This window comes from Armigeres subalbatus, chromosome 2 (assembly GCF_024139115.2).
Source record: "Armigeres subalbatus isolate Guangzhou_Male chromosome 2, GZ_Asu_2, whole genome shotgun sequence".
NCBI lineage: Eukaryota > Metazoa > Arthropoda > Insecta > Diptera > Culicidae > Armigeres > Armigeres subalbatus.
The window spans coordinates 51,825,307-51,849,442 of record NC_085140.1 but is presented as its reverse complement, the minus strand read 5'-3'; the positions used below and the strand labels follow the sequence as shown (position 1 = coordinate 51,849,442).

The window sequence follows — 24,136 nt, the reverse complement described above, 5'->3', positions numbered from 1 at the left end:
ATTGAAAGGAGGCTTCCGAGCCTCTCGAAAGTTGGATTCCGCGCCTCTTCCGAGAGAACCTTCCGAGCATCTTGAAGATAGGCTTCCGAGTTTCTTGAAATGCGGCTTTCGAGCCACTTAAAAAAAGGCGTCCGAGCATCTTGAAAGGAAGCCTCTAAGCTGCTTGAAAATATGCTTCCAAGCCTCTTGAAAAGGAATTTCGAGCCCCTTGAAGAAAGGGTTCCGAGCCTCTTGGAAGAAGGCTTCTAAACCCCATCAAGGGAGACTTCCGAGCCTCTTGAAAGGAGGCTTCCGAGCCTCTTGAAAGGAGGCTTCCGAGTCTTTTGAAAGGAGGCTTCCGAGCCTCTTGAAAGGAGGCTTCCGAGCCTCTTGAAAGGAGGCTTCCGAGCCTCTTGAAAGGAGGCTTCCGAGCCTCTTGAAAGGAGGCTTCCGAGCCTCTTGAAAGGAGGCTTCCGAGCCTCTTGAAAGGAGGCTTCTGAGCCTCTTGAAAGGAGGCTTCCAGGCCTCTTGAAAGGAGGCTTCTGAGCCTTCTTGAAAGGAGGCTTGAGCCTCTTGAAAAGAGGCTTCTGAGCCTCTTGAAAGGAGGCTTCTGAGCCTCTTGAAAGGAGGCCTGAGCCTCTTGAAAGGAGGCTTCTGAGCCTCTTGAAAGGGAGGCTTCCAGGCCTCTTGAAAGGAGGCTTCTGGAGCCTCTTGAAAGGAGGCTTCTGAGCTTCTTGAAAGGGAGGCTTCTGAGCCTCTTGAGAGGAGGCCTGAGCCTCTCGAGAGGAGGCTTGAGGCCTCTTGAGAAGAGGCTTCCTGAGCCTCTTGAGAGGAGGCTTCCTGAGCCTCTTGAGAAGAGGCTTCCTGAGCCTCTTGAGAGGAGGCTTCCTGAGCCTCTTGAAAGGAGGCTTCTAAACCCCATCAAGGGAGACTTCGAGCCTCTTTAAAGGAGGCTGAGCCTCTTGAAAGGAGGCTTCTGAGCCTCTTGAAAGGAGGCTTCCTGAGCCTCTTGAAAGGAGGCTTGAGGCCTCTTGAAAGGAGGCCTGAGCCTCTTGAAAGGAGGCCTGAGGCCTCTTGAAAGGAGGCCTGAGGCCTCTTGAAAGGAGGCTGAGCCTCTTGAAAGGAGGCCTGAGCCTCTTGAAGGAGGCTTCTGAGCCTCTTGAAAGGAGGCTTCCTGAGCCTCTTGAAAGGAGGCTTCTGAGCTTCTTGAAAGGAGGCTGGGCCTCTTGGAGAGGAGGCTCTGAGGCCTCTCGAGGAGGAGGCTTCCTGAGGCCTCTTGAGAAGAGGCTGCCGGGCCTCTTGAGAGGAGGCTTCTGAGCCTCTTGAGAAGAGGCCTGAGGCCTCTTGAGAGGAGGCTTGAGGCCTCTTGAGAGGAGGCTTCCTGAGCCTCTTGAGAGGAGGCTTCCGAGGCCTCTTGAGGAGGAGGCTTGAGGCCTCTTGAGAGGAGGCTTCGAGGCCTCTTGAGAGGGAGGCTCCCGAACCTCTTGAGGGGAGGCTTCCTGAGCCTCTTGAAAGGAGGCCTGAGCCTCTTGAAAGGAGGCTTCGAGCCTCTTGAAGGAGGCTTCCTGAGCCTCTTGAAAGGAGGCTTCTGAGCCTCTTGAAAGGAGGCTTCTGAGCCTCTTGAAGGAGGCTCTGAGCCTCTTGAAAGGAGGCCTGAGGCCTCTTGAAAGGAGGCTTCCTGAGCCTCTTGAAAGGAGGCCTGAGCCTCTTGAAAGGAGGCTTCTGAGCCTCTTGAAAGGAGGCTTCTGAGGCCTCTTGAAAGGAGGCTTCTGAGCCTCTTGAAAGGAGGCCTGAGCCTCTTGAAGGAGGCTGAGCCTCTTGAAAGGAGGCTTCTGAGCCTTGAAAGGAGGCTTCCTGAGCTCTTGAAAGGAGGCTTGAGCCTCTTGAAAGGAGGCTTCCGAGCCTCTTGGAAAGGAGGCTTCCTGAGCCTCTTGAAAGGAGGCCTGAGCCTCTTGAAAGGAGGCTTCCAGGCCTCTTGAAGGAGGCTTCCGGGCCTCTTGAAGGAGGCTTCTGAGCCTCTTGAAAGGAGGCTCTGAGCCTCTGAAAGGAGGCTCTGAGCCTCTTGAAAGGAGGCTTCCAGGCCTCTTGAAAGGAGGCCTGAGCCTCTTGAAAGGAGGCTTCTGAGGCCTCTTGAAGGAGGCTTCCAGGCCTCTTGAAAGGAGGCTTGGAGGCCTCTTGAAAGGAGGCTTCTGAGCCTCTTGAAAGGAGGCTTCTGAGCCTCTTGAAAGGAGGCTCTGAGCCTCTTGAAAGGAGGCCTGAGCCTCTTGAAAGGAGGCCTGAGCCTCTTGAAAGGAGGCTTCCAGGCCTCTTGAAAGGAGGCTCTGAGCCTCTTGAAAGGAGGCTCTGAGCCTCTTGAAAGGAGGCCTGAGCCTCTTGAAAGGAGGCTTCTGAGCCTCTTGAAAGGAGGCTTCCTGAGCCTCTTGAAAGGAGGCTTCTGAGCCTCTTGAAAGGAGGCCTGAGCCTCTTGAAGGAGGCTTCCGAGCCTCTTGAAAGGAGGCTTCCAGGCCTCTTGAAAGGAGGCTTCTGAGCCTCTTGAAAGGAGGCTTCCTGAGCCTCTTGAAAGGAGGCTTCTGAGCTCTTGAAAGGAGGCTTCCAGGCCTCTTGAAAGGAGGCTCTGAGGCCTCTTGAAAGGAGGCTCTGAGCCTCTTGAAAGGAGGCTCTGAGCCTCTTGAAAGGAGGCTTCTGAGCCTCTTGAAAGGAGGCTTCCTGAGCCTCTTGAAAGGAGGCCTGGGCCTCTTGAAAGGAGGCTTCCGAGCCTCTTGAAAGGAGGCCTGAGCCTCTTGAAAGGAGGCTTCCGAGGCCTCTTGAAAGGAGGCCTGAGCCTCTTGAAAGGAGGCTTCTGAGCCTCTTGAAAGGAGGCTGAGCCTCTTGAAAGGAGGCTTCCAGGCCTCTTGAAAGGAGGCTTCCTGAGCCTCTTGAAAGGAGGCTCTGAGCCTCTTGAAAGGAGGCTTGAGGCCTCTTGAAGGAGGCTTCCTGAGCCTCTTGAAAGGAGGCTGGGAGCCTCTTGAAAGGAGGCTTCTGAGCCTCTTGAAAGGAGGCTTCTGAGCCCTCTTGAAAGGAGGCTCTGAGCCTCTTGAAAGGAGGCTTCCTGAGCCTCTTGAAGGGAGGCTGAGCCTCTTGAAAGGAGGCTTCTGAGCCTCTTGAAAGGAGGCTTCCTGAGCCTCTTGAAAGGAGGCTTCCTGAGCCTCTTGAAAGGGAGGCCTGAGCCTCTTGAAAGGAGGCTCTGAGCCTCTTGAAAGGAGGCTTCTGAGCCTCTTGAAAGGAGGCTTCCAGAGCCTCTTGAAAGGAGGCTTCCGGAGACTCTTGAAAGGAGGCTTCTGAGCCTCTTGAAAGGAGGCCTGAGCCTCTTGAAAGGAGGCTTCGAGCCTCTTGAAAGGAGGCTTCCAGGCCTCTTGAAAGGAGGCTTCTGAGCCTCTTGAAAGGAGGCTTCCGAGCCTCTTGAAAGGAGGCTTCCGAGCCTCTTGAAAGGAGGCTTCCGAGCTTCTTGAAAGGAATCTTCCGAGTCTTTTGAAAGGAGGCTTTCGAGCCTCTTGAAAGGACGCATTTGAGCCTCTTGACAATACGCATCCAAGATTCTTAAAAAAAAGAATTTCGAGCGTCTTGATGAGAGGCTTTTGAGTTCTCGAAAGGTGCCTTCAATGTTTTTTTTTGTCTTTATTTTTGTAATTTTTTATTAAGTGATAAGTTCATCACATAAAAAGCCTTCAAATTCTCTTGAAAAGAGTTTTCCGGTCCTATTTAATGGCGGCTTTTGAACCCCCTGAAAAGAGGCTTCGGAATATGTTGAAAAACACTTTTGGGCCTTTCGAGACTCTTGAAATGCGGCTTTTGAGCCACTTAAAATGAGGCATTGAGTAAAGATTTTCGAGATCCGAAATGAGTTTTTAAAAACTCAGATTAATCCACCTAGCGGTGATGGTGCCTTTCTCGACCTTCGTAAAATGTCTTTGTCTGTTCTATGAAAATCTGATTATCGTCTTCACTATTTTGATAATTTCATGATGAATCCACCGGAATAAACCGTTACAGATCTCAAGGCCGTTCACAACCAAGAAAAAAAATACGAATGTTTGGCAACTAAGGAAAAAATCAATCCATTGTAATTAGGTGCTAAGGTGGAATTACTATATTGATTAAATGCCGGTTGACACTAATTACATGACCACGAAGCGCACAATTTCAGTGTCCCTGTCGCATAACATGTTGGTAACTAGTCAAGTTGTGTATGCGTTGTGTCTATGTGCAGTGAATATTGTCTTCTAATTAATTTTTAATATCAAATGTGTAATGCAACTACAAGAAGCTCCAACTACCCAGTTAAGACATTCATTCCGTATGTAACGAGAGTCGGCCGACAGCTTATCCAAGATCTCTAACCCTGACTTTTTTTTAAAGGTAAATAAAAACCAGGAAAATTTGACAAAATTTATCAGGAAAAGGGGGAAAACCGGGAATTTGAAAATCGAATTTCAGTGTCCACCCTGAGTTCGGTACTTTGGACTGAACTGCAGAACTCGTAATCCTCTATCTCTCCTAAGTCACCTAAGAATCACTTGTATCAATTAACGTATGAATAAAACTTCTAAAGGTTTGGAAACCCCATCGTCCGAGCAACTGAATTTCAATTTTTAAGTAAATGTGAGTTTATAAACGTATTTTGCATATAAACAATCCACAGACGGATCTAGCTAATAGGAAATAAACGTACGGAGTTCCTTGCTGCATGCAAACTAATCGGTGGAGGATAAGTGTCTGAAAAATGGATGACACTTTCGTACGCGTTACTTGTTTCAAAAAAGTGTATTTTGGTCAAAGTTTCTGAGCCCGTAGTCCGATCTGACCAATTTTTAATAGGAAACAATGGGACAGGATTCCGCATCGAATGCAATCTGTTGCAAGCAATCGAGGTTAAGTGCCAAAAATCTTATTTTGGTAAAATATCACATATGCAGTTTCTCAAACAAACGGTTCATTTAAGCTGTGAACTTCTTAACCTTGATTCTCATTTTGCTGCAAACTTAATGAATCTGTTTGGCCCATACTCTAGGAATAAGTTTCCTACTTCATACCATACCATGGGACAGCAAAACACCAACTCAATAACTCAATTTGCTTCTTCGAAACAGTTTCATGGTTTTTGCGGTTTCCATGTTTGCTTCACTTTCTGCTGACCGTCCTGAAAATTTGCAGCACAAATAAAGCAATACAGCTTGCAACTTGGGTGAGAAGAAAATGCGACGGAAAAAAAACTGTCTACAGCATTGACCGAACTTCGGCATCTGACACCAGACTTTGACCGCTTGGTTTGTGTAGCTACCAAACGTAAAAAAAAATGAAAACACACAATCCGTCTCGAATAGACGAAGCAAAAATGTTCACCTTGTTTGACGCCCCCTTTTTCCGTCTTCTGTTTTTCTTGCAGGTCCATTGCCAGTCTCAACAAGACCTCCCGAGCGGTTCGGGCGTGGTCCGACTGCACCGGCGAACGGGATCACCTCATATTCTACGACGGAAGCACAACCAACGACCCGGTTCTGGCCAAGTACTGCGGAGGTGATTGGCTACCGAAGGTCGTGTCCAGGTGAGTACGATCCGGCACTGTGATGGACGCGGGGCTTAACTCGGTGAACGATTAGTTAATACACACATGTGCTTTTTTTTATCACGGCGAAATTTTGCATCAACTGACGCTTGACAATCTTTCCCCGGACTAGTCGGGTTGATTGAAGAGGATGCTGGGTGCTAGAAAAAAAAAACTTTTCCAATTTGGTCTGTAATGAGATAACTTTATCACATTCATCCATGGAGGGAACATACTCAAACTGAACCGTGTGTTCAAGTTTTCTGGGCTTGTTATCACAACAACAACGGGAGCTTGAGACTTCTTTCTAGTTAGAAACTTTCGTAGAGTGCTGTAATTGCAGGATGCTAACAAGGCGGGATTATTGGGCTAGCGCACGTAGACCCGAGTTTACAACGGCGTCCAATGACAAGGGAAGGCATTCTACCAAAAAGCCATAATTTAAAACACAAAATAACATATTGAAATAACTACTCAACATAATTCAGCTAATAGTTATTTAGCCTTTCTCGCATTTAATACTAATGACACACTGGTGGTATAAGTACCATGGTACAAGAATGTTGAAATGAGTACCGCACCGATTATTGTATTTATTAAAGTCAGTCTTGGAATAATTTTCTTGTCCTCTTGTACCATGGTACAAGTACCACAGGTGTGTCCTTAGTATAATGGAGACACCCATCTTGTATGGTTTGATACATAATTTTCTTCATAACCTTTAAGCACAATGGCCCATCGTTATTAAATTCTACAGTGACCAGCTAGATTTTGTCCCCAGTCGAATGTTTGTTGCAAAGAAATCGGTGGAGGATTACTTTTATATGAAAAGTTTGCCGGACAGAGGTGCATAACAAACAAATAACATAATAATAACAAATTTCGCTGTGATATTAGGTTAAGTCATTGATATGTTTTCCATGAATAACATAAAATAGCATCCTAACAACAAATTTTGTTATAATAGTAAAATTTGTCATTTATATGTTATTGTAAGAAACAGCAAAACAACAAATGAAGAACATATTAAGTAATCATAACAAAGTTTGGTATTCATTTATCGTTTGCATTTTCAGCATATATATTGATATATCAATAATGATTGATTTTGATATTTCCTTTTCTGCAAATATGTTGCTATTGGTTTGCTCTTATAATAGTAAAATGAGCTATTCGCTCGAACAATTTCTGCTATTATTTAAGTTATTGCAGCAACTATATCAAACAGACTAACATCAGATTTTGCTATTCTGTTATTCATAATTTATGGTAAAATTTGTTATTCTTTTACTATTTTCTTCTACCCGGGCAAGCAGACACTTGCTCAGTTCGTTGAGTGGAATGTTTTATGAAACACTTTGGGCCGATCAGTTTCTATAAAAAGTTCGTTTTGGAGTGAAATGATAGTCTTCCGGTACAACTTTGATAAAGGCTAAAATACAAAGCTTTATAAACAGAAGTCAGAAATCTCGGATACTCTTTTTAATTTTTATTACTCAATTACTTACAGTGACTTAAAAATTCGTAGCACGTCATCGAATCAACGATACTTTAAATGAGTCAAAGGCCACACATTTATTAAATCAACTTTCTAGCTTACCCTCAAATAATTTATTTCATATTCGAACATTCTTCCCCAGACCACATCCGCCAATCGGAGGGTGGGAGGCGCTTGGTTAAAAGAAGGGGCGACCAACGACACAAGTTGTTATCACATAATTTCCCGCGTTCCATCCCGCCCGGTTCCGGTCTTTGCTGCGTCTAGCTTCGGAAAAACTTCCCGACAATAGCATTTCCAGCCGGCTGGCTTCGCTAGACAGTAGTTACCATCAAGCTGCACATTATGAAATTTCTTCACCGCAGTATTTCTCCGCCTCCCTCCGCCGCGGCACGGTTCGTTCCATTCTGGATTGTTGCCGGTGGTGTGAAAATCATAATTAATTTAATTTGTATTCCATTGCTATGGAATTTGCGGGAACGCAGAGTGCGGCCAAACTTTTTACTGTTCTATTGTTTGACAGAGTATGGAAGCAAGCGGGATGGCATTCTGAACCGATGAAACGGGGCAAGTTTTGCTGAAGTTCCAGTCGTTCCGGATTATGGTTCCTTCGCTCGGGAGAGAAATGGAAGTTTTATAAAATATTTTCTATGCAATGTTAATTTGAACACATATCCCAAAAAGGTTACTAGAAGAAAAGTTAAACCAAAACTTTGATCCAATAAACTGAAAGAAAATTTAGTACTGAAGAAAACCCAGGCCAGAAAACTAAAAGAGTTTCTGCGTCCGCATCCGCAAAATCAAATTATTTTATCCAAAGTTATGCTAATTTAAGAAATTCGACAAAATGTTGCCTATCTCAACCATTTTGTCTGAATTTGTAACAAAAGGTCGAAAAGTCAAAAGGTCGTAAGACAAAAGGTCGAAAGAACAAAAGGACAAAAGGTCGAAAGATCAGAAGGTTGAAATGGACAATATGTCCAAAAGGATAAAAGTGAAAGTAAAAGAAGAAGAAAAAAGGAAGAAAGAACGAGGAAAAGGAAGTAGGAAGTATAAATATGGAAGAAGAAAAAAGGAAGATGGAAGAAAGAATTAGAACTGGTTATTGGGTCAGGCATTGGTGTGTCCGAAAAGGAGAAATGGCCGAACTGGTCAATTGACCGAAATGGTCGTATTTTCGACCTCGTACTTGGTTACTAAAGAAGTGAGACCGGACCTTGAGGAAATCGTTCAATGACCTATAGTTTATAAGAAGCATAAATTAAATGCTTATGGGGAAGGGCCGTTTGGCGGAAGGCAAACGGACCATTAAACAGAAAGTCATTTGGCGGAATAGGACATTTGGTCGAATAGGACATTTGATCGAATATGATATTTGGCCGAAGAGGACATTTGGCCGAATAGAACATTTGGTTGAACAGGACATTTGGCCGAATAGGATATTTGGCCGAAGAGGACATTTGGCCGAATAGAACATTTGTTCGAACAGGACATTTGGCCGTATAGGAGATTTGGCCGAATAGGACATTCAGCCGAAGAGGAAATTAGGCCAAATAGGACATTTGCCCGAATAGGAAATTTGGCTGTATAGGACATTTGGCCGAATAGGACACTCGGCCGAATAAGATATTCTACCGAATAGGACATTTGCCCGAATAGGAAATTTGGCTGTATAGGACATTTGGCCGAATAGGACACTCGGCCGAATAGGGCATTAGGCCGAATAAGACATTTCCCGAATAGGACATTTGACCGAATAGGACATTTGACCGAATAGGACATTTGGCTGAATAGGAGATTTTGCCAAATAGGACATTTGGCCAAATAGGAGAGCAGAAGTGTGCGACGCCGCACCATGCCGCCGCCGACAGTTTTTGGCACGCCGCCGACGACACTTTTGCATCGGCGCGCCGCCGTTTCAAATTTTTCGAACAAAATTGAAGAAATCCGGTGTAGATTACGAAGATTCAGTGGAATTTCCGTATAATTAACTGATAAATCTCTACACGTTGGAACTTCAGATAATTTTTCGTGAAGATACCAATGATTTTCATGAAAATTCCATATAATTTCTTGTTAAAATTTCGAAAAGCTCTCCGTAAAAACTAAACAAAACTTCGTGTGAAAATTGCGAAGGATTTTTCGTTGGAATCCAAAAAAATCTCATTGAAATTGAATTTTTGAACGGAGAAAGGTCGCTATTTGGCCGAAGACTGGAAGTTGTTTGGCCGAATATGTCGTTTAACCGAAAAGACTAGTAGAAGCGTACCCGCGCAAAACTGAAGAGCAAATCGATAACTTGTTTTAATGTTGTGTGTGATATTTAATATTTAATATTTAATTTGACATCTTTTAACGGTTAAAGTAACAAAACGTATAGTAGAACAATCTTACTGTGACATCACAAACTATGCCTGCTGTCGATGAGAACAAATCGTAAACTAATTTTGATATTGGTTCCCGATAACAAAATAAGTACATAGTTTGATATCAGTTGAATTATTCAATTAAGTAATATACAGCAAAATGAAACAAAAATATCTAATCAATCATGATGATTCATATTTGAAAACAAATTGATGTCAAAGTCAAAACATGTTTCCTATATGTTCTCATTATGTTTTCAGACTTTGCTAGGGTATCTAGCTTAAAGTTATTTTGCCATGAATGTCATTTGGTTGAACAGTTCCTTTGGCTAAAAAAATCGGTTGGAAAAATAGCTCGATAGCCGCATATGCCCTTTGGCTAAAATAGTCGTTTGGTCAAAAGGACATTTGGTCGAAAGTGTCGTTTGACTGAATTGGACATTTCTGATGTTTTCAAGATATTGACGGGAGAATTTTTTGAATTTCACCTCGAAAATTTGATTAACCCCAGAAAATTCATTAAGTTTTTACTGAATATTCGTTTGGAAATTATTCTCAGATTTTCCACAGAAACTACTTTCAAGTTTCGAGAACTCTTTGGAATTACCAAGAGTAGCTCTTATAGAGTTACCAAGGAAAATTGTTTGGAATTTACATGAGAATCTCTTCAGAGTTTTCACGGGAAGTTGTTCCAAATTTCTACAGGAATATATTCAGAATATCTACGGAAAGCTCCTATTGAGTTTCTTTTGAGTATTCTTTGAAATTTACACAGAAAAGTGGGACTGGTAAAAGGGATGGTTTAACGTTGACTTCCTCAATCTTGAAAATTTAAGACGGCTAGTTTGACATAGCCAACTTTAAAACAACGGAAAAATGCTCGGAGATTTTAGGGATCTTTTTATATTTCTTCAGAGAATTCTTTCTATTTTCGATAAGAACTTCTTGGGAAATTCCACCAAAAAATTTAACAGGCGGCCGAACTGGTAATTTGGCCGAAAAAGCCGTTTGCCTTAACAGGTTATCTGGCTGAAACGATCGTTGACCGATAATGCCGTTTAGCCAAAATGGATTTTTTTCGGAATGGGTCATTTGGCCAAATGTCAATGTCAATGGTAATATGGTCAAAAATGGCCACTCGTTTGGCTAAATGGCCTTTTTGTCAATTGACCATTGAACAAAATTTCGTAGCCTCTACTTTAAAGTCGATACTGGCCTTCAGACCAAAAGGCATCTAGCCAAGTACCATTAACAAAACGTTTAACGGAAACTGTTATCAGGTCAAAACTGACGATGACGCACATGGTGCGATACACACATAGGAGCTGATAGTGTTAGATCGAGTAAAAGGGGGGTTAGTTATTAGACCACACTGGTGGGATGTAAACGTTTTTTTCAATGTAAGTGGGTGAAAAAGAAAATTGTATTTAACTAAAAGTAATTAATAAAACATTTTCGCAGATCTGATGATGGCTGAATGGAGTAAGCCGAAACGTTATTAAAAAACGGGAATTGTGTGTGTCGTTTTTCACCGAAAAAAATCAACAACCCAAAGATATATATACATATGATTTGACGGAAAATGTAGTTTGGCCGAAAGTGACGTACAGCCAAAAGGGACATTTGACCGGACTTGTAAAAAGTTGTTTGCCCTAACAGGTAATTTGGCTGCAAATGCCGTTCGGCCGGATAAGTCGTTTGACCGAATAGATCATCTAACCAAAAATGTCTTTCGGTAAGAATTGTCATTTGGCCGAAAGAGCCATTTGTCTAAAAAAATTATGCCATTATGCCAAAATGACGTTTATCCGAATAGGTCATTTGGCAGAAAATGCCGTTTGGTCGAAAGGGTTGTTTTGCAGAAAGGACATTTCTGGGCCAAATGACCATTCCTACCAAAGGGCATTTTCGGTCAAATGATCTATTCGGTTAAAGTATTTTTTGGCCAAATAACCCGTTCGGGTGAATGTCTATTTCGGCTGTATGTCGCTTTCGGTCAAACTACTTTTTTGGACAAACCATTTTCGACATGATAACAGTTTCGTTCAGTTCGACTTAATGGGATTTTGTTAGATGACCAAGTATCGACTTAAAAAGTAAAGAGGATACGAAATTTCGTTCAACGGACGTTTTACAAAAAGTCCTCTTCGCCGTAAATTTCATTAGGCCAAACGGATGAATATTTTTGACTAAATTATCAGTTCAGTTATTAACATTTGGCCGTATGACCTGTTGGCCCAAACGATATTTTCGGCCAAATGGTCCATTCTGTCGAACGACCATTTCGACCAAACGGCATTTTCGAGCTGATGACCTATTCGGCCAAACGCTAGGGCTAGGGCAAACTGCGACGCATTCTAGACGTCAAACGATTGCCAGACGACATCAGATGAAATGCACCTGATTGTGCAGTGTAATGCAGCTAGTCCGATAACTGCAAAGCTGATGCAACTATCGAATTGCAGTTAAATGCCATTCAGTTATCGAACGTCTACTGTACAAAGAATTTCCCGTAGAAATCCAATAATTCCGAACAATTTTCCGTTGAAATCCAAAGATTTCTTTTATTGAAATCTACATTTTGAACAACCCTTCCCACAAGTTTCCTTTAAAATTCCGGGGAATTTCTCATGAATATTCGAGAGAAATTTCCTTGAAAAATTCTTGGAGTTTCGCGTGAAACCAAACTAGTCGCCTTAATTATTCTAGACTAAGAAAGCCAGCGTTAAAACAACCATTCTACCAGCCGCACTTTCCTACAAATATGAAGAAGTGTCTGTGCGAATCTTGAAATATACTCAACTGGATTTTTCGGTGAACTTCCGAACATTTTCCTGTAGAAGTTAAGAACAATTTCTGGTGGAAACTCTGCAGTTCCTCATGTAAATTGCTACGAATTTCTTGCTGAAATTCCAAACAATTTCATTTGTTAATTCTAAACAGCCTATCTTGGTAATTCCAAAAATTTCTCGAGACTTCAAATTGATTTCCGGTGGAAAATTTGAAAATAATTTTCAATTTTAGGAAAAACTTATAGAATTTTATGAAGAAGTTTTTTCTTTCGAAAATAACAGTCTTGAAAATATCCCGGAACATATTTTTAAACAAGCGTATTTAAAAAATCGCCACGCCGATTCACGCCGCCAGCTTAAATGACTTTCGGCGTGACACCGAAAACCCGTCGCCGCCGACCAAAATTCTGACAAACGCCGCCGCCGACGAATATCGGAGCGGCGCACACCTCTATAGGAGATTTGGTCGAATAGGAGATTTGGCCAAGTAGGACATTTTTCCGAATAAGAAATTTAGGAAGACGTTAGGAAGTTCCATCAGCAGCAAAAGAAACAAATACGGAAGCCAATAAGGTTTTTGCACCTGAGCCAACAGAAATTTCTAGAGATCCTAGGAAAATATTAGGTACTGATGGTGAGATAGCCTCTATTCTATTTTACGGCAAATGGTCGAAAAACAATGATATCAATGTTATTTTGCCAACCCAGGTTTTTTTCGCGGTTGGAATTCATTAATTTCTCGGTTAACCCGAACTTTCATAGTTTTTTTTAATAACACCTGAATTTACTTTGATTTTTTGTGATTTTTTCATGGGGTTAACTCGTTGTTTCATTGACACTGAAGGTATTAAGGATACTCCTGACGGAATCCAATTTTCAAAGTACTCGCGTTTTCAAGGACACACCATTCGATACGGAAGCAACGCACAACTGTTATTTTTATTGTTTCAGCATTGCTGTGTCGCAGCATGCGTGAAAAAATAAGAATGAAAGTTGTGCGTTGCTTCCGTATCGAATGGTGTGCCCTTGAAAACGCGAGTACTTTGAAAATTGGATTCCGTCAGGAGTGTCCGTAAACGACAAAAACCAAACCTGGGTGTACTTCATCGTAGTCGGCTTTGGAACATCTCCTGGATTGACATTTAATCTAATGACATTTGGTCAAATGACATTTCATCAAAAGTACAATCAGTCGAAGGGACATTTGGTCGAATGGAAATGGTTTTCCTATTCTTTTCAATGATACTTTCTGGAAATATTTCTCTTCTGAAAATAGTTATACAATACCTACAGTCGCCTCTCCACATCTCAATATTGAAGGGACCATCAAGATAAGGAGAGATCAAGGAATGGAAGGAAAATTTAGATGGATACTAGATTCAAAAAAAGCTCGTTGCTATGGAAAACGACAACAAAACAAATGTCGTTTCCTGTTGTTGATGTGTTTGTTATTGTCCAAAGATGGTCTAGTAGTCTAAAAATTTGAACATATAAACATAGGGAGAGTGAATCCTGAACAAAATATAATCAGAACACATCGAGATAAAGAGAGATCGAGATAGGGAGGTTATCGAGATGTAGAAAGCTCATATGTATGTAGATTGAAGGGACTGAGGAAACCATCGACACAGGACACAGAGATTGTTGAGATTGTTGATGTTAACAAGGACGACCAGCAGCCCTGATGGGTTTGCATTGATAGACATATAATATATATACCCACCCACCAACAATATTTGTAAGACTTCGCACGCAGTATTTTCTTAGGCCACGAATAAACACATAAATCTTAAATTTATGAGACTATTCTGTAAAACACTAATGCTTCGCACACCCCTGCTCGGTGGCACAAGTCTACCGAGGCGAAACCGCGGTACCCCTAAAAGTCGAGACTGAATGGAAGGAAGGGAGAAATAGAGACAATCAACGAGCAAGGTGTGAGATCGGGGTCAGTCGATCCGATACCAAACTACGATCAAGACGGAAGAAAAACTACGACCTTCTTTTGAACGCGTTTATAAAAACCGCGTGTGAAAACGCTTGAGACTGCGAGCCGAGCATCGAGAAACCCCCGGACATTACGATTCAAGACGAGAGTCCTCGGATAGGGATCCAATCCGCGTATCGCCGAGTGTTTTCCAAGCCCTGTCGTGGCGTCTGTAAACTCACGTTCCCCGGGATGGCTTCAGTGGTCGTTATTCGCTTGGGCGGCTTTCAGCCGTTATTGGCTCATCGTGCCTGGTGGCCATCCGACGGTACCCCAATCATTTGGCTTGAGTCGTTCGTCATCCGACAATTTTCGGCGGAAGTGCCCGGAGAAATCCACGTGGTCAACCCTAACCCTACCTGCGGCGTTCGGCGAGGCCACAATACCCGGGAGGAAGCCTCCGTGTTCAACCACAACCTCCAGCATCAGCAGCGTTTTGCCGTATTCGGCAGTGTGCTCAACCTGCCTTCGCCAGTCTCCGCGTCCAACCGCAACCACCAACACCGGTGGCGTTCTGCCGTATTCGGCAGTGTGATTGGCCTGCTTTCGCCAGCCTCCGTGTACAAGCAAAATCACCTGTCAGCGGGAAACGTACGCCATAATTACCACCATCGCCCGGCCTTGGGAGGCGGGCCTTCGATCATCCGAAAACCAAGTAGCATGCAGACACGGTATGTTAAATCGCATGCCAACAATGGGCCTCAACGTCTTCGGTCGGCCACTCCACTACTAATTCTATTAACTAACCCTGAACAAAAACTTTAAATTAAAAAAAAAAATGCGTTAAGATCTGTATTTCATTTTCATTTCCTTCTACCAACGTGTTTGTTGATTCGTCCTGGTAATGTTCGTTTCTGCCTCTTTGGTGTCGTAGGCCCTTTAAGCAGGTTACAAGTCGACCGTGAGAAATTTGGTGAGCTAGTTAGGGACGTCTTGACGTTCACTCCATAGACGTGAGTGCGTCAAGGGAGATTGTTGCAAGATTTAGAACATCGAGATTTAGAAAGTCGACTGTAATATTATGTATTCTTTTAATGAACTCATAATTCTTTGGATAATATGAGAGCAATAATTATGTGACTTTTATAATCAATTATTTTTTCATTGATATTGACTGAAATTCTTTTCTTTCAAATAGCCATTCGACGGAACGTCATTAGACTACATGTGCCAAGATTATTAATTCAAAATTCCACTTTCGACCAAATGTCCTTTCGAGCAAACGTCATTAGACAAAATCTACGAAGATTCTTCATTCTAAGATCTAATTACGACTATATGTCCCTTCGACCAAATGTCTATTCGATGTAATGTCCTTTCGACCAAATGTCTTTCGACGCAATGGCTTTCGACGAAATGGAATCTATCATTTGGCCGAATAGGACATGTGGCCGAATAGGACATTTGGCCGAATAGATCATTTGGTCGAATAGGTCATTTGGCCGAATAGGACATTTGACCGAAAATGTCATTTGACCGAAAAGGTCATTTGGCCTTAAAGGACATGACCTACTCAGCCGGATGATTCATTCGGTCAAATGATTTTCGGCCCAATGGTTTGTTCGGCCAAATGGCTAATTGCTAATGCAAACATTTTCATTGCTAACAATAGGAACTGCTATGTTGTTAAAAGAAATGTGACATATTACTTTTCAATTGAAATTACCAAGTTTGTGTAAGTAGCTCTTATATTAAGTAAGCACCACTCAGAGAGGAAGAGCCTACAAATGTATACCCTTGGAACTTCTTTCGTGTTTTGGAGCAATTCATTATTTCAGTCTTCCAAGTTTTAGAACGTTTTAGATAAAGCTATGTCCATTTTGAATCCGGAATAATAAAATCATCTGTATCTCGGTAACGGATTGACGTACAAATAAGGTTAATACATCAAAACAAGGGTAATTCACTGTACTTTAAGGAAAAATTATTGATACAAATAATTTCTTCTTGTTTCTAGTGAAAATTCGCACCTTCTTCTTTATTCCTCTCATCAAAAGTTGCACACCTCCGAAGTCAACTTCCTTGGCACATTTGTTCCACATTTAGGTCATCTGAGTCGCGTTCCGAGCTGTTTTTTTTTGTCTCGATGGGCCGCAGCTGTGGGAAGTTGCGTGGATTTATGTTTTTATCGATGAAATCTTCGTTATTATCGCGGTACCACTGGATGACTTCCCGGCTGTAGTGGCTGGCAACTCGCCAAATCTGGCCAAAACTTCACGGGAGCTTTATGGGCTTTATGGAAGGTCGAAAGCGGTTTTTGAGACATTCCTCCTTGTACAGCTTCGAGTGCATCGTCTTATTCGTCTCAAACACTTAGGTCTTTGCCCCATAGTTGCATATCCCTTCCCAAAATCATCCGTTTTTTTTTTTGCAAATTTCTCCGAAAAGCAAACTTAAACTTCGCAGAAACTACTCCTCGTGCCGTCACCATGTAGATTTTTTAGCTAGGAAGCTGTCCGAAATCCATTTTGACGTAGGTTCCATCGTCGATGACAGGATTATCAACGTGGGTGTGCAGACTTTTTTCTCTCCTTTCGGGTACCATCTGGAATAATTTTTGACACGCTGCACGAAGCTTCGTGAAATTTATACCACAGCAAGTGAGCGCCTAGGTAGACAAACCGCTGTAAAAGAATTCTTGCATCGGTCACTTTCCGTGCCGCTGCAATACAATAAATGATTCCGGATTCTAAATGGACATAGCTTTAGCTAGGAATTGGTATTTTCCACTATGAAGTACAATAATTAATCCCCTATGAGTACAAGAAGAATCAGAACATTGATTTTTTTTAATAAGTTCAGATGCGCATTGATGTTCGTTTCCTCTCTGCTATCGTATACCATATCTTAAAGTTGCGGTAAACTTACCAATTGTGTCGTTCTCTCGTTTTCAGGGGTCCCGAGATGTTGATTGCGTTCCATTCTAGTCCGTTTTCGGCACCACTACAGTCCGGCCAGTCCAATCGGGGGTTCGAGCTGGACGTGGACATCCTCTTTGCCGACTCAGACTCGTACGACTTTGCCCAGGGTAATCGGTGCGAGTTCCACATCAATGCGTCCAGCCCAGGTAAGTCAAATAATTATAAACATCTTTTATTGGGTTTGAGTATATCTGATGTGAAAAAACTGACAAATTGACAATTTATTGAGAAAAAAATGTGTAATTAACTTCTCTGGGAACGCAATATGAAAAAATCCTCATAAATGCTATTTTAAACATGAAATCCATTGTGAGCAAAATGGTCAGGGAACAAAAAAGCATCAATAAAGCCGAAGTAATGAAAAGCGGACACATGCAGCGTTTATGCCTAATATATGCCAGCAAATGGACGTTAGGCTACATAACATCACAACTATATTGATATGTGTAAACAGTATCAGACATCCAGAAGTGTCGATAGTTGCAGAGAAAAATTAATGCCATTATTAAACCTGAATTAATGCAATTATAAAACTTAACGATACATACATACCAGAATTCCGATTAAAAGAATTATGCCATATGAAGAATTTGCGATTTAAGGGGCTAAGCAACATGGCTGCAACATTTTACAACTTGTTTTACCTAAGTTTTAACTTCTAATATATTAAACGACTTCTCGCACTGTTTCCAAGTCAATTGTAATCCACCCAACATGTTGCATTCTTATTTCACTTTCCACCGTCCAGACGAGGTTTTGTTCTCACGACGCGGCCGAATGGGCCACCTCTTGAGCCCACGCCACACACTGCCACCCAATACGACGTGCACCTATTTCTTCCACGGCATCCCTTCGGATCTGGTGTGGATTTCCTTCACGAGCTATCATCTCCAGGTATTGCAGCCGAGCGTGAGCAGCGATAACGTAACTATCGGCAAGGTAAGACCCCAACAATCTCAAGCCCCGTTCAGTCCATTTATCCTTTCCTTCCGACTTTCCTTACAGAGTGAGTCGCCTCTACCGTGGATAACTCGGCTTCGCATCTGGGACAGCGCCGGAACATACGTCCCCATCAAAACCACCTCCCCGTCATCCATTACAACGTCGTCGTCGACTGCTGCTCAAACGGCAGAATCTTCCTCGCTAGCGTACGGTAGCAGTGGTGGTACCACTCCAGTATTCGCCGGAACCAGTACCACTGCTCTCTATCAACAGGCGATGAACCGTTCCGTGGGAACTTACTACGGAACGTTGAATCAGCACGGCAAAAGCCTCACCATCAACATCGACAACGTTTGGAATCCCGTCGATCAGTACATCTACGGACCCACGGTAAATAGCATTTTCAACCAACCCCAAGTTCCTTCACATCCGTCACAGCAGCATCACTCGGGCGCAAGTGCTGCCGGCTTCGGGATGTCCAACGAGAAGGGACTGGTGTACGGCGGTGCACAACACGATAAACCATCCAAGGGAAAGGGAGCCAAGGATGCGTCACGGCACGGAAAAGACAACGAGGTGTTTAAGGAACATGGAGGATCCGGGCGCAAGTCATCGCGCAGCAACCGCCGGATGGTGGCCGAGTTTTACGACAATCAATCGCCGAAGTTGTGCGATCACGTTTCACTGGAAACCAAGGGAAGCCGGATGCGCCCCTGTACGCCGCTGGAGAGTTACGTCAGCACGGGTAGTGACTTGGTAAGTTGGTTCAAACGTTGATTGGAGGGGAAAATTATTGATTGTTTTGTTTCAACCGTGCAGAAAATCGAGTTCCATACGATGACGGGGACTTCGCTGTTTCCGTCTAGCTTCGGAATCAACTACGAGTTCATCGACACGGATCTGGGTGGTGAACCGTATTTGGGTCACAAAGGTGAAGAAGTTCCTTTGCTGTGTTCGAGAGTGTTTCGCAAGAGAAAAGGAGAGTTTCAATCGCCACGGAATGCTTTTCTTCATGGTCGGGGTGGAGCGAAGAACATCTCCTGTTTGTACCGATTCGAAGCTTCCGTAGGAGAAAGGGTGGGTTTTTGGCTAACGTGAAAAGATTTTGGTTGGAATAACATCGTTGTCAAATGTTTCAGGTTCGCATCGAGTTGTACAATGTATCATTCGGTGAGTCCGAATCCTGCATAACTGAATCCGACGGCCACACGGGAAGAGCCCGTTGCGCTCCTTCGGAAACCAATCTGGATGGTCGAGTAGGCGAGCTACGGATTTTCGACGTTCCGTACAAGGACGTCAAGATACCGCTCGGGTGTTTCTGTGACAACACCAGCAGCTCCTACAACTCCCCGCTGACGTTTATCTCCAACTCTCGCACACTGGAATTGACTTTTGTGGTGACAAAGTTGAACATATCCGAAGACTTCGCCGATATCTATTTCCACGCTTCTTATGATTTTATACGAGTTCCCGAGTGTCGGAAGCGGTTGTTCCTGCGGGGATCAGGCGGGGAAGATGAAGTCAGTTATCCGCTGCGAACGCACGAGGCAAGTTGCGACGGGCTTCCTTGGTATATTGAGGCCCAGCAGCAGGATCGGAGTCTGTTTGTGCGAACGTGGGGAAGTTTATTGGCGATTGAACCAGTCCAGGACGAGTTTTCAAAGTGCAACACGCGCAACAGGCTTATGGTGTACAGTGGAAACCACTGAAACTCGTGCAGGTTATCTGTCCATCTGCTCCGTCCAGTAGAGCAAGTCAGTTGCACATCTTTTCCGAAGACTGGTTAAGCAGTCAACCATTCCTCAGTTCAGATAGGTAGGTGAAGTTCGAGGGAAAGTTTTACCAAATATTGATTTGCAATCGCATGTCTTATTCTACTCAAGCAGGCCTGTCAACTTGGTTCTGGAGCCGATTCACAAGGAAAGTGGCAGCATTGCATTTTCCTGGATGGAGATTCAGCATACGAAGGCATCGCTGATACAGCAGTTGGAGCAACAGACCAACACAACAGGCAACGATACCCTGCTGGAGTTTGGCCTTTTCCCGCGGGAGTCCGAGTGCGAACACCAGTGCCCGGAAATCAACGCCTGCATCAGCAGTGATTTGTGGTGCAATGGTAAGCTACTCTTTTTTATGAAATTCAACTCAGCATTATTGAATCTGAAATTTTTGTTAACGCAGGTCAGCCAAACTGTCCATCAGGATTCGACGAAAGCGGACAGGGATGTGGCAGCCGACTGATGGAGCTTCCGGGAGGCATCTTTGCCGCCTTCGGTTGCCTCGCCGCAGCCCTGTGCGCCTGTTTCATTTTCTGCGTCCTTGCCATGGTCAAGAAGCGCCGGAAATCCAACGAGAAGTTGAAGACGGCACCCAGCTCCCTGAATGGAACCCTCTCCAAGAAGGACTACAAGAAGGAACCGCTGTTCTTCGATCCGGACTCCTGACACGCACTTCACCCGGTCGAATACATCCACGTGGACCGGGAAACGACCGTGTGACATGTTGTCTACGTCGACATGGACGACCTGGCGTACTGTTGAACGCCCTTCACACCCCCCCTCCCTCGCCGACGCCGCACCGTCACAGGTGGGTCCTAATGCGAAAGTGATTTCTATAGGCTAAACCAATATGAGACAAACTGATTGATGACAGAGATGAAGTGGATGAGTTGTATAGAAAAGGAGACGCGTGAAACTGTCTCGCACACCGTGCAGATTGAGAAACTATTATGAAACCAAGTATTACCATAGGGAGATCTTTTTAAGCGTTTGTGAGATTTTTATTCTACAAAAATCTTGTGATTCAATCTCTTAGTTTTCTATTACATGACTATTTTTAAGTAGACTTCAAAGGGTAATTCAGGGCTGTCTGTTCGCACCGCGACGAGCGTAAGGCAGCGAAAGAATGGAAGCTGAAATGGGAAAGCAACTAGCCAAATATTTTTTTAAAACTACTGTGCAAACATGTTACTGTTCGAAAGGAACAATACTCTAAATGAAAAAAATATTAGCAGCAATGATGATAAATGAACGGAAAAGAAACATAAACTCGTCTATCGGTAGATAACTCACAAGAAGAATACACAAATCGAATAAATATACAAACAAACACAGTCACTCACAAGTAAATACACAGACACTGATTAGATAAGCTGTGTAAAGTGCACTCGTTCTGGACTTTTAGTTAAAAGAAATCGGTTCCAATGTTACCTGTAGTTGCAGCGGAAGAATGATGGTGATGATTTGGCGTGGCTGCATTGTGGTGAATTTAATCGAATTAAATTGAAATTGAGTGAAAGATTATGATTTTGATATCCAATGTTTTGTATTTTACCAAGGATCGTGCGACCGAACATGATCGTGAAAGGATGAGAGTGCCATTGAACTTCAAACTACATACATCACCCTATCGACTGTTGCTTTGAATAATGTGTGTGTAAGGAAATCCGAATCAGGTTTTTTTTCAATAAGGGGTCTTTTGAATTCGCCTTCTATGTCCATGCAAACAAACACCATCAGAACACGTGCCCAAGAGAGCACGTTTGTTAATGGTCGTTTATACACAAAGAACGATTGTGCGTTTTATTTATATAATTTTATATAATTATAATTTATATAATTAGGTATAATTTACTTCAGGACGCTGTTGGAGGAGTACCATGATGGCAATCAGTATGGCACTAGTGGAATTAAATGGAAAGTACTAAGCTCGTCTTAGACGGTTGAGCATTCGAATGCTACGAACAGCAAGTTCAATATTCAAATTACTAGGGAAACTGGGGGTAGGACGCCCACGGTAAGGCATTAAGGCAACTAATCGAATGTTTCAGAAGTTTCGGTCATACGAAATGAGCATGGGCGTACTGCCCCACATCGACCTCAGAAGTTTGAGAACCCAAAAAACCGTATAAAGACCAATTTTAACGACAATTTCGTGTGGAACATAAATAATACGAGTAAGCAGCATGGCTCATGGCTTAATTTTTAATGTATCATTGTATAACAGTGATAGAAAGACTAAATGCCACCGAGCCAAAATTGCATCACAACATGAAAAAACTAAATTCGTCTATGGGTTTTTATTGGGAGGGTGAGGCCGTTACAAATATAAAATAAAAGTTATGTCCTACTGGTCTCCGAAAGATCAAGGAGGAATAATACTAATTATTTAAAAACGCAAAAAAAAATTCAAAAAATCTTTAACTTAATTCTAACTACCTATAGAACGCACAGATGAAAAAATGATTTTTTTTTGGAGGAGATTGACGTAATTCTCAGAGACATATGTGGAGAATCTGTTTTTTTGTTAAAGGAAATTCCATATGCCTTTTCATCATAAATTCTAATGAAAATCCCTTCAGGGATTCATCTGGAAGTTTCAGAAGGAATTCTTTTAGAAACTCTATCAAAAATTCCTTTAGCAATTTTCTCAAAGATTCTTTTAAAAATACTTTTCGAAAATCTTCTCGGTTTTTTCTTAGGAAAATCCTTTAAAAACTCATTTGTACAAAGCTCCAAAAATACCTTCGGAAGCTATTCTTCCAGGGATTCTTTTTCTTCTTCTTATTGGCATTACATCCCCACACTGGGACAAAGCCGCCTCGCAGCTTAGTGCTCATTAAGCACTTCCACAGTTATTAACTGCGAGGTTTCTAAGCCAGGTTACCATTTTTGCATTCGTATATCATGAGGCTAGCACGATGATACTTTTATGCCCAGGGAAGTCGAAATAATTTCCAATCCGAAAATCGCCTAGACCGGCACCGGGAATCGAACCCAGCCACCCTCAGCATGGTCTTGCTTTGTAGCCGCGCGTCTTACCGCACGGCTAAGGAGGGCCCGCTTCTTCCCTTCTTCCCTTCCAGGGATACCACCAGAAAAGCCTTTGTGAATTTCTTCAGAAGTTTCTTCGAAAGTTTCTACGGGAAATCCTCTAAAAATTCTAAGAAATCCCAAGAGTTTTCCAAGATTTTTCTGGATTTATTATTGGAGTAATTTCGTGAGGATTCTTGAATGAATGTCCTACGCCTTTGCTCACAAACGTGAAGACCCCGAAACAATCATTCAATGCAACAAAAAACTACTTCATATGGGTACCTATTGCGACTCAGTGATAACAAGTGCAAAATGATGTGTTTCTTATGAAATCTCGAGTGATCGTGCTTAGGAGTTTAATCTGACTGCAAACAAGTGGGAGCCTCTTGAGACACCTTGAAGGTTCACTACATGTGGCTGATGACACACATCCCGATTGCTTTGATTGGTAATAATGTGTCTATCAGTGTTCCGCATAAGGCCTACTTCGATAGGTTTGAAGCTATTGAATATGTTTGCTTTATATAGTATTGTCCACGGTATACAGAAAACAAGGTAGGCTCGTTAGAAAAATGACACTTCGAATGTGATGCATACTTTATCGCCACATGTTGGAGTACAAAAGTAAGCATGCTGCGACCGTATAGCATCGTCTCGGTCCAGCTTGTGCGAAGATAGCAATGACGTCACATGTTTACATTCAAACTGAATGTTTACATGCGTGATGAGCCTGCCTTGTTTTTTGTATGCCGTGGTATTGTCTATCCGGAATAAATTTATACCGCTTTTTATACCGAAGTTGGATTTTTCTCCAGATACAGGCAACTTTCCCAACTTCGGAAGTAGTGCGCTGGATTCGCTTAAAGATGCGCTAAACAACGCATCAATTAGTTTGACAAATAAAACTTCGAAAGAAAGTTCGGTTCGGAAGTCCCGACTTCCGAATTCTAACTTGGTGCTACGCCGACAGTAAAGAGCAAGTCAATATAACATTTCAAACGACTTATCTGCTTTTTCAAACGTCGATTCAAACATATTTCAAACGTCGATTTGTCAATTCTGGTAGCACCCCCACGCAAGTCAACAGCATCAACATGTATCAGGTATCAGAACGTCGGCTCCAGGGGCACGTTCACCTCAATTGGGGAGATTTGTGCCATCGCCTTCACAGCCTTTCTCATCACGCACCTGACGGAAAAGGAAGTGAACAAAAAGGAAAGGAATATGGATGGGAGAAAAATGGGAAGTTGAGGAAA

At 42.9% G+C, this 24,136-nt stretch overlaps 1 protein-coding gene across 1 annotated transcript in view; it reads left to right on the top strand.

The window, feature by feature from the left end:
• LOC134214388 (uncharacterized) overlaps nucleotides 1-21,425 on the top strand; it is a 292,243-nt gene extending 270,818 nt beyond the window's left edge. Inside the window, 9 exon segments of the mRNA XM_062693771.1 lie at nucleotides 5,402-5,560; nucleotides 17,098-17,270; nucleotides 17,873-18,063; nucleotides 18,130-18,822; nucleotides 18,886-19,143; nucleotides 19,206-19,764; nucleotides 19,767-19,881; nucleotides 19,950-20,182; nucleotides 20,248-21,425. Of these exon segments, the coding sequence (XP_062549755.1) occupies nucleotides 5,402-5,560; nucleotides 17,098-17,270; nucleotides 17,873-18,063; nucleotides 18,130-18,822; nucleotides 18,886-19,143; nucleotides 19,206-19,764; nucleotides 19,767-19,881; nucleotides 19,950-20,182; nucleotides 20,248-20,564 (2,698 nt within the window). The 3' untranslated portion in view covers nucleotides 20,565-21,425.
• The last annotated feature ends 2,711 nt before the right edge of the window (nucleotides 21,426-24,136 follow it).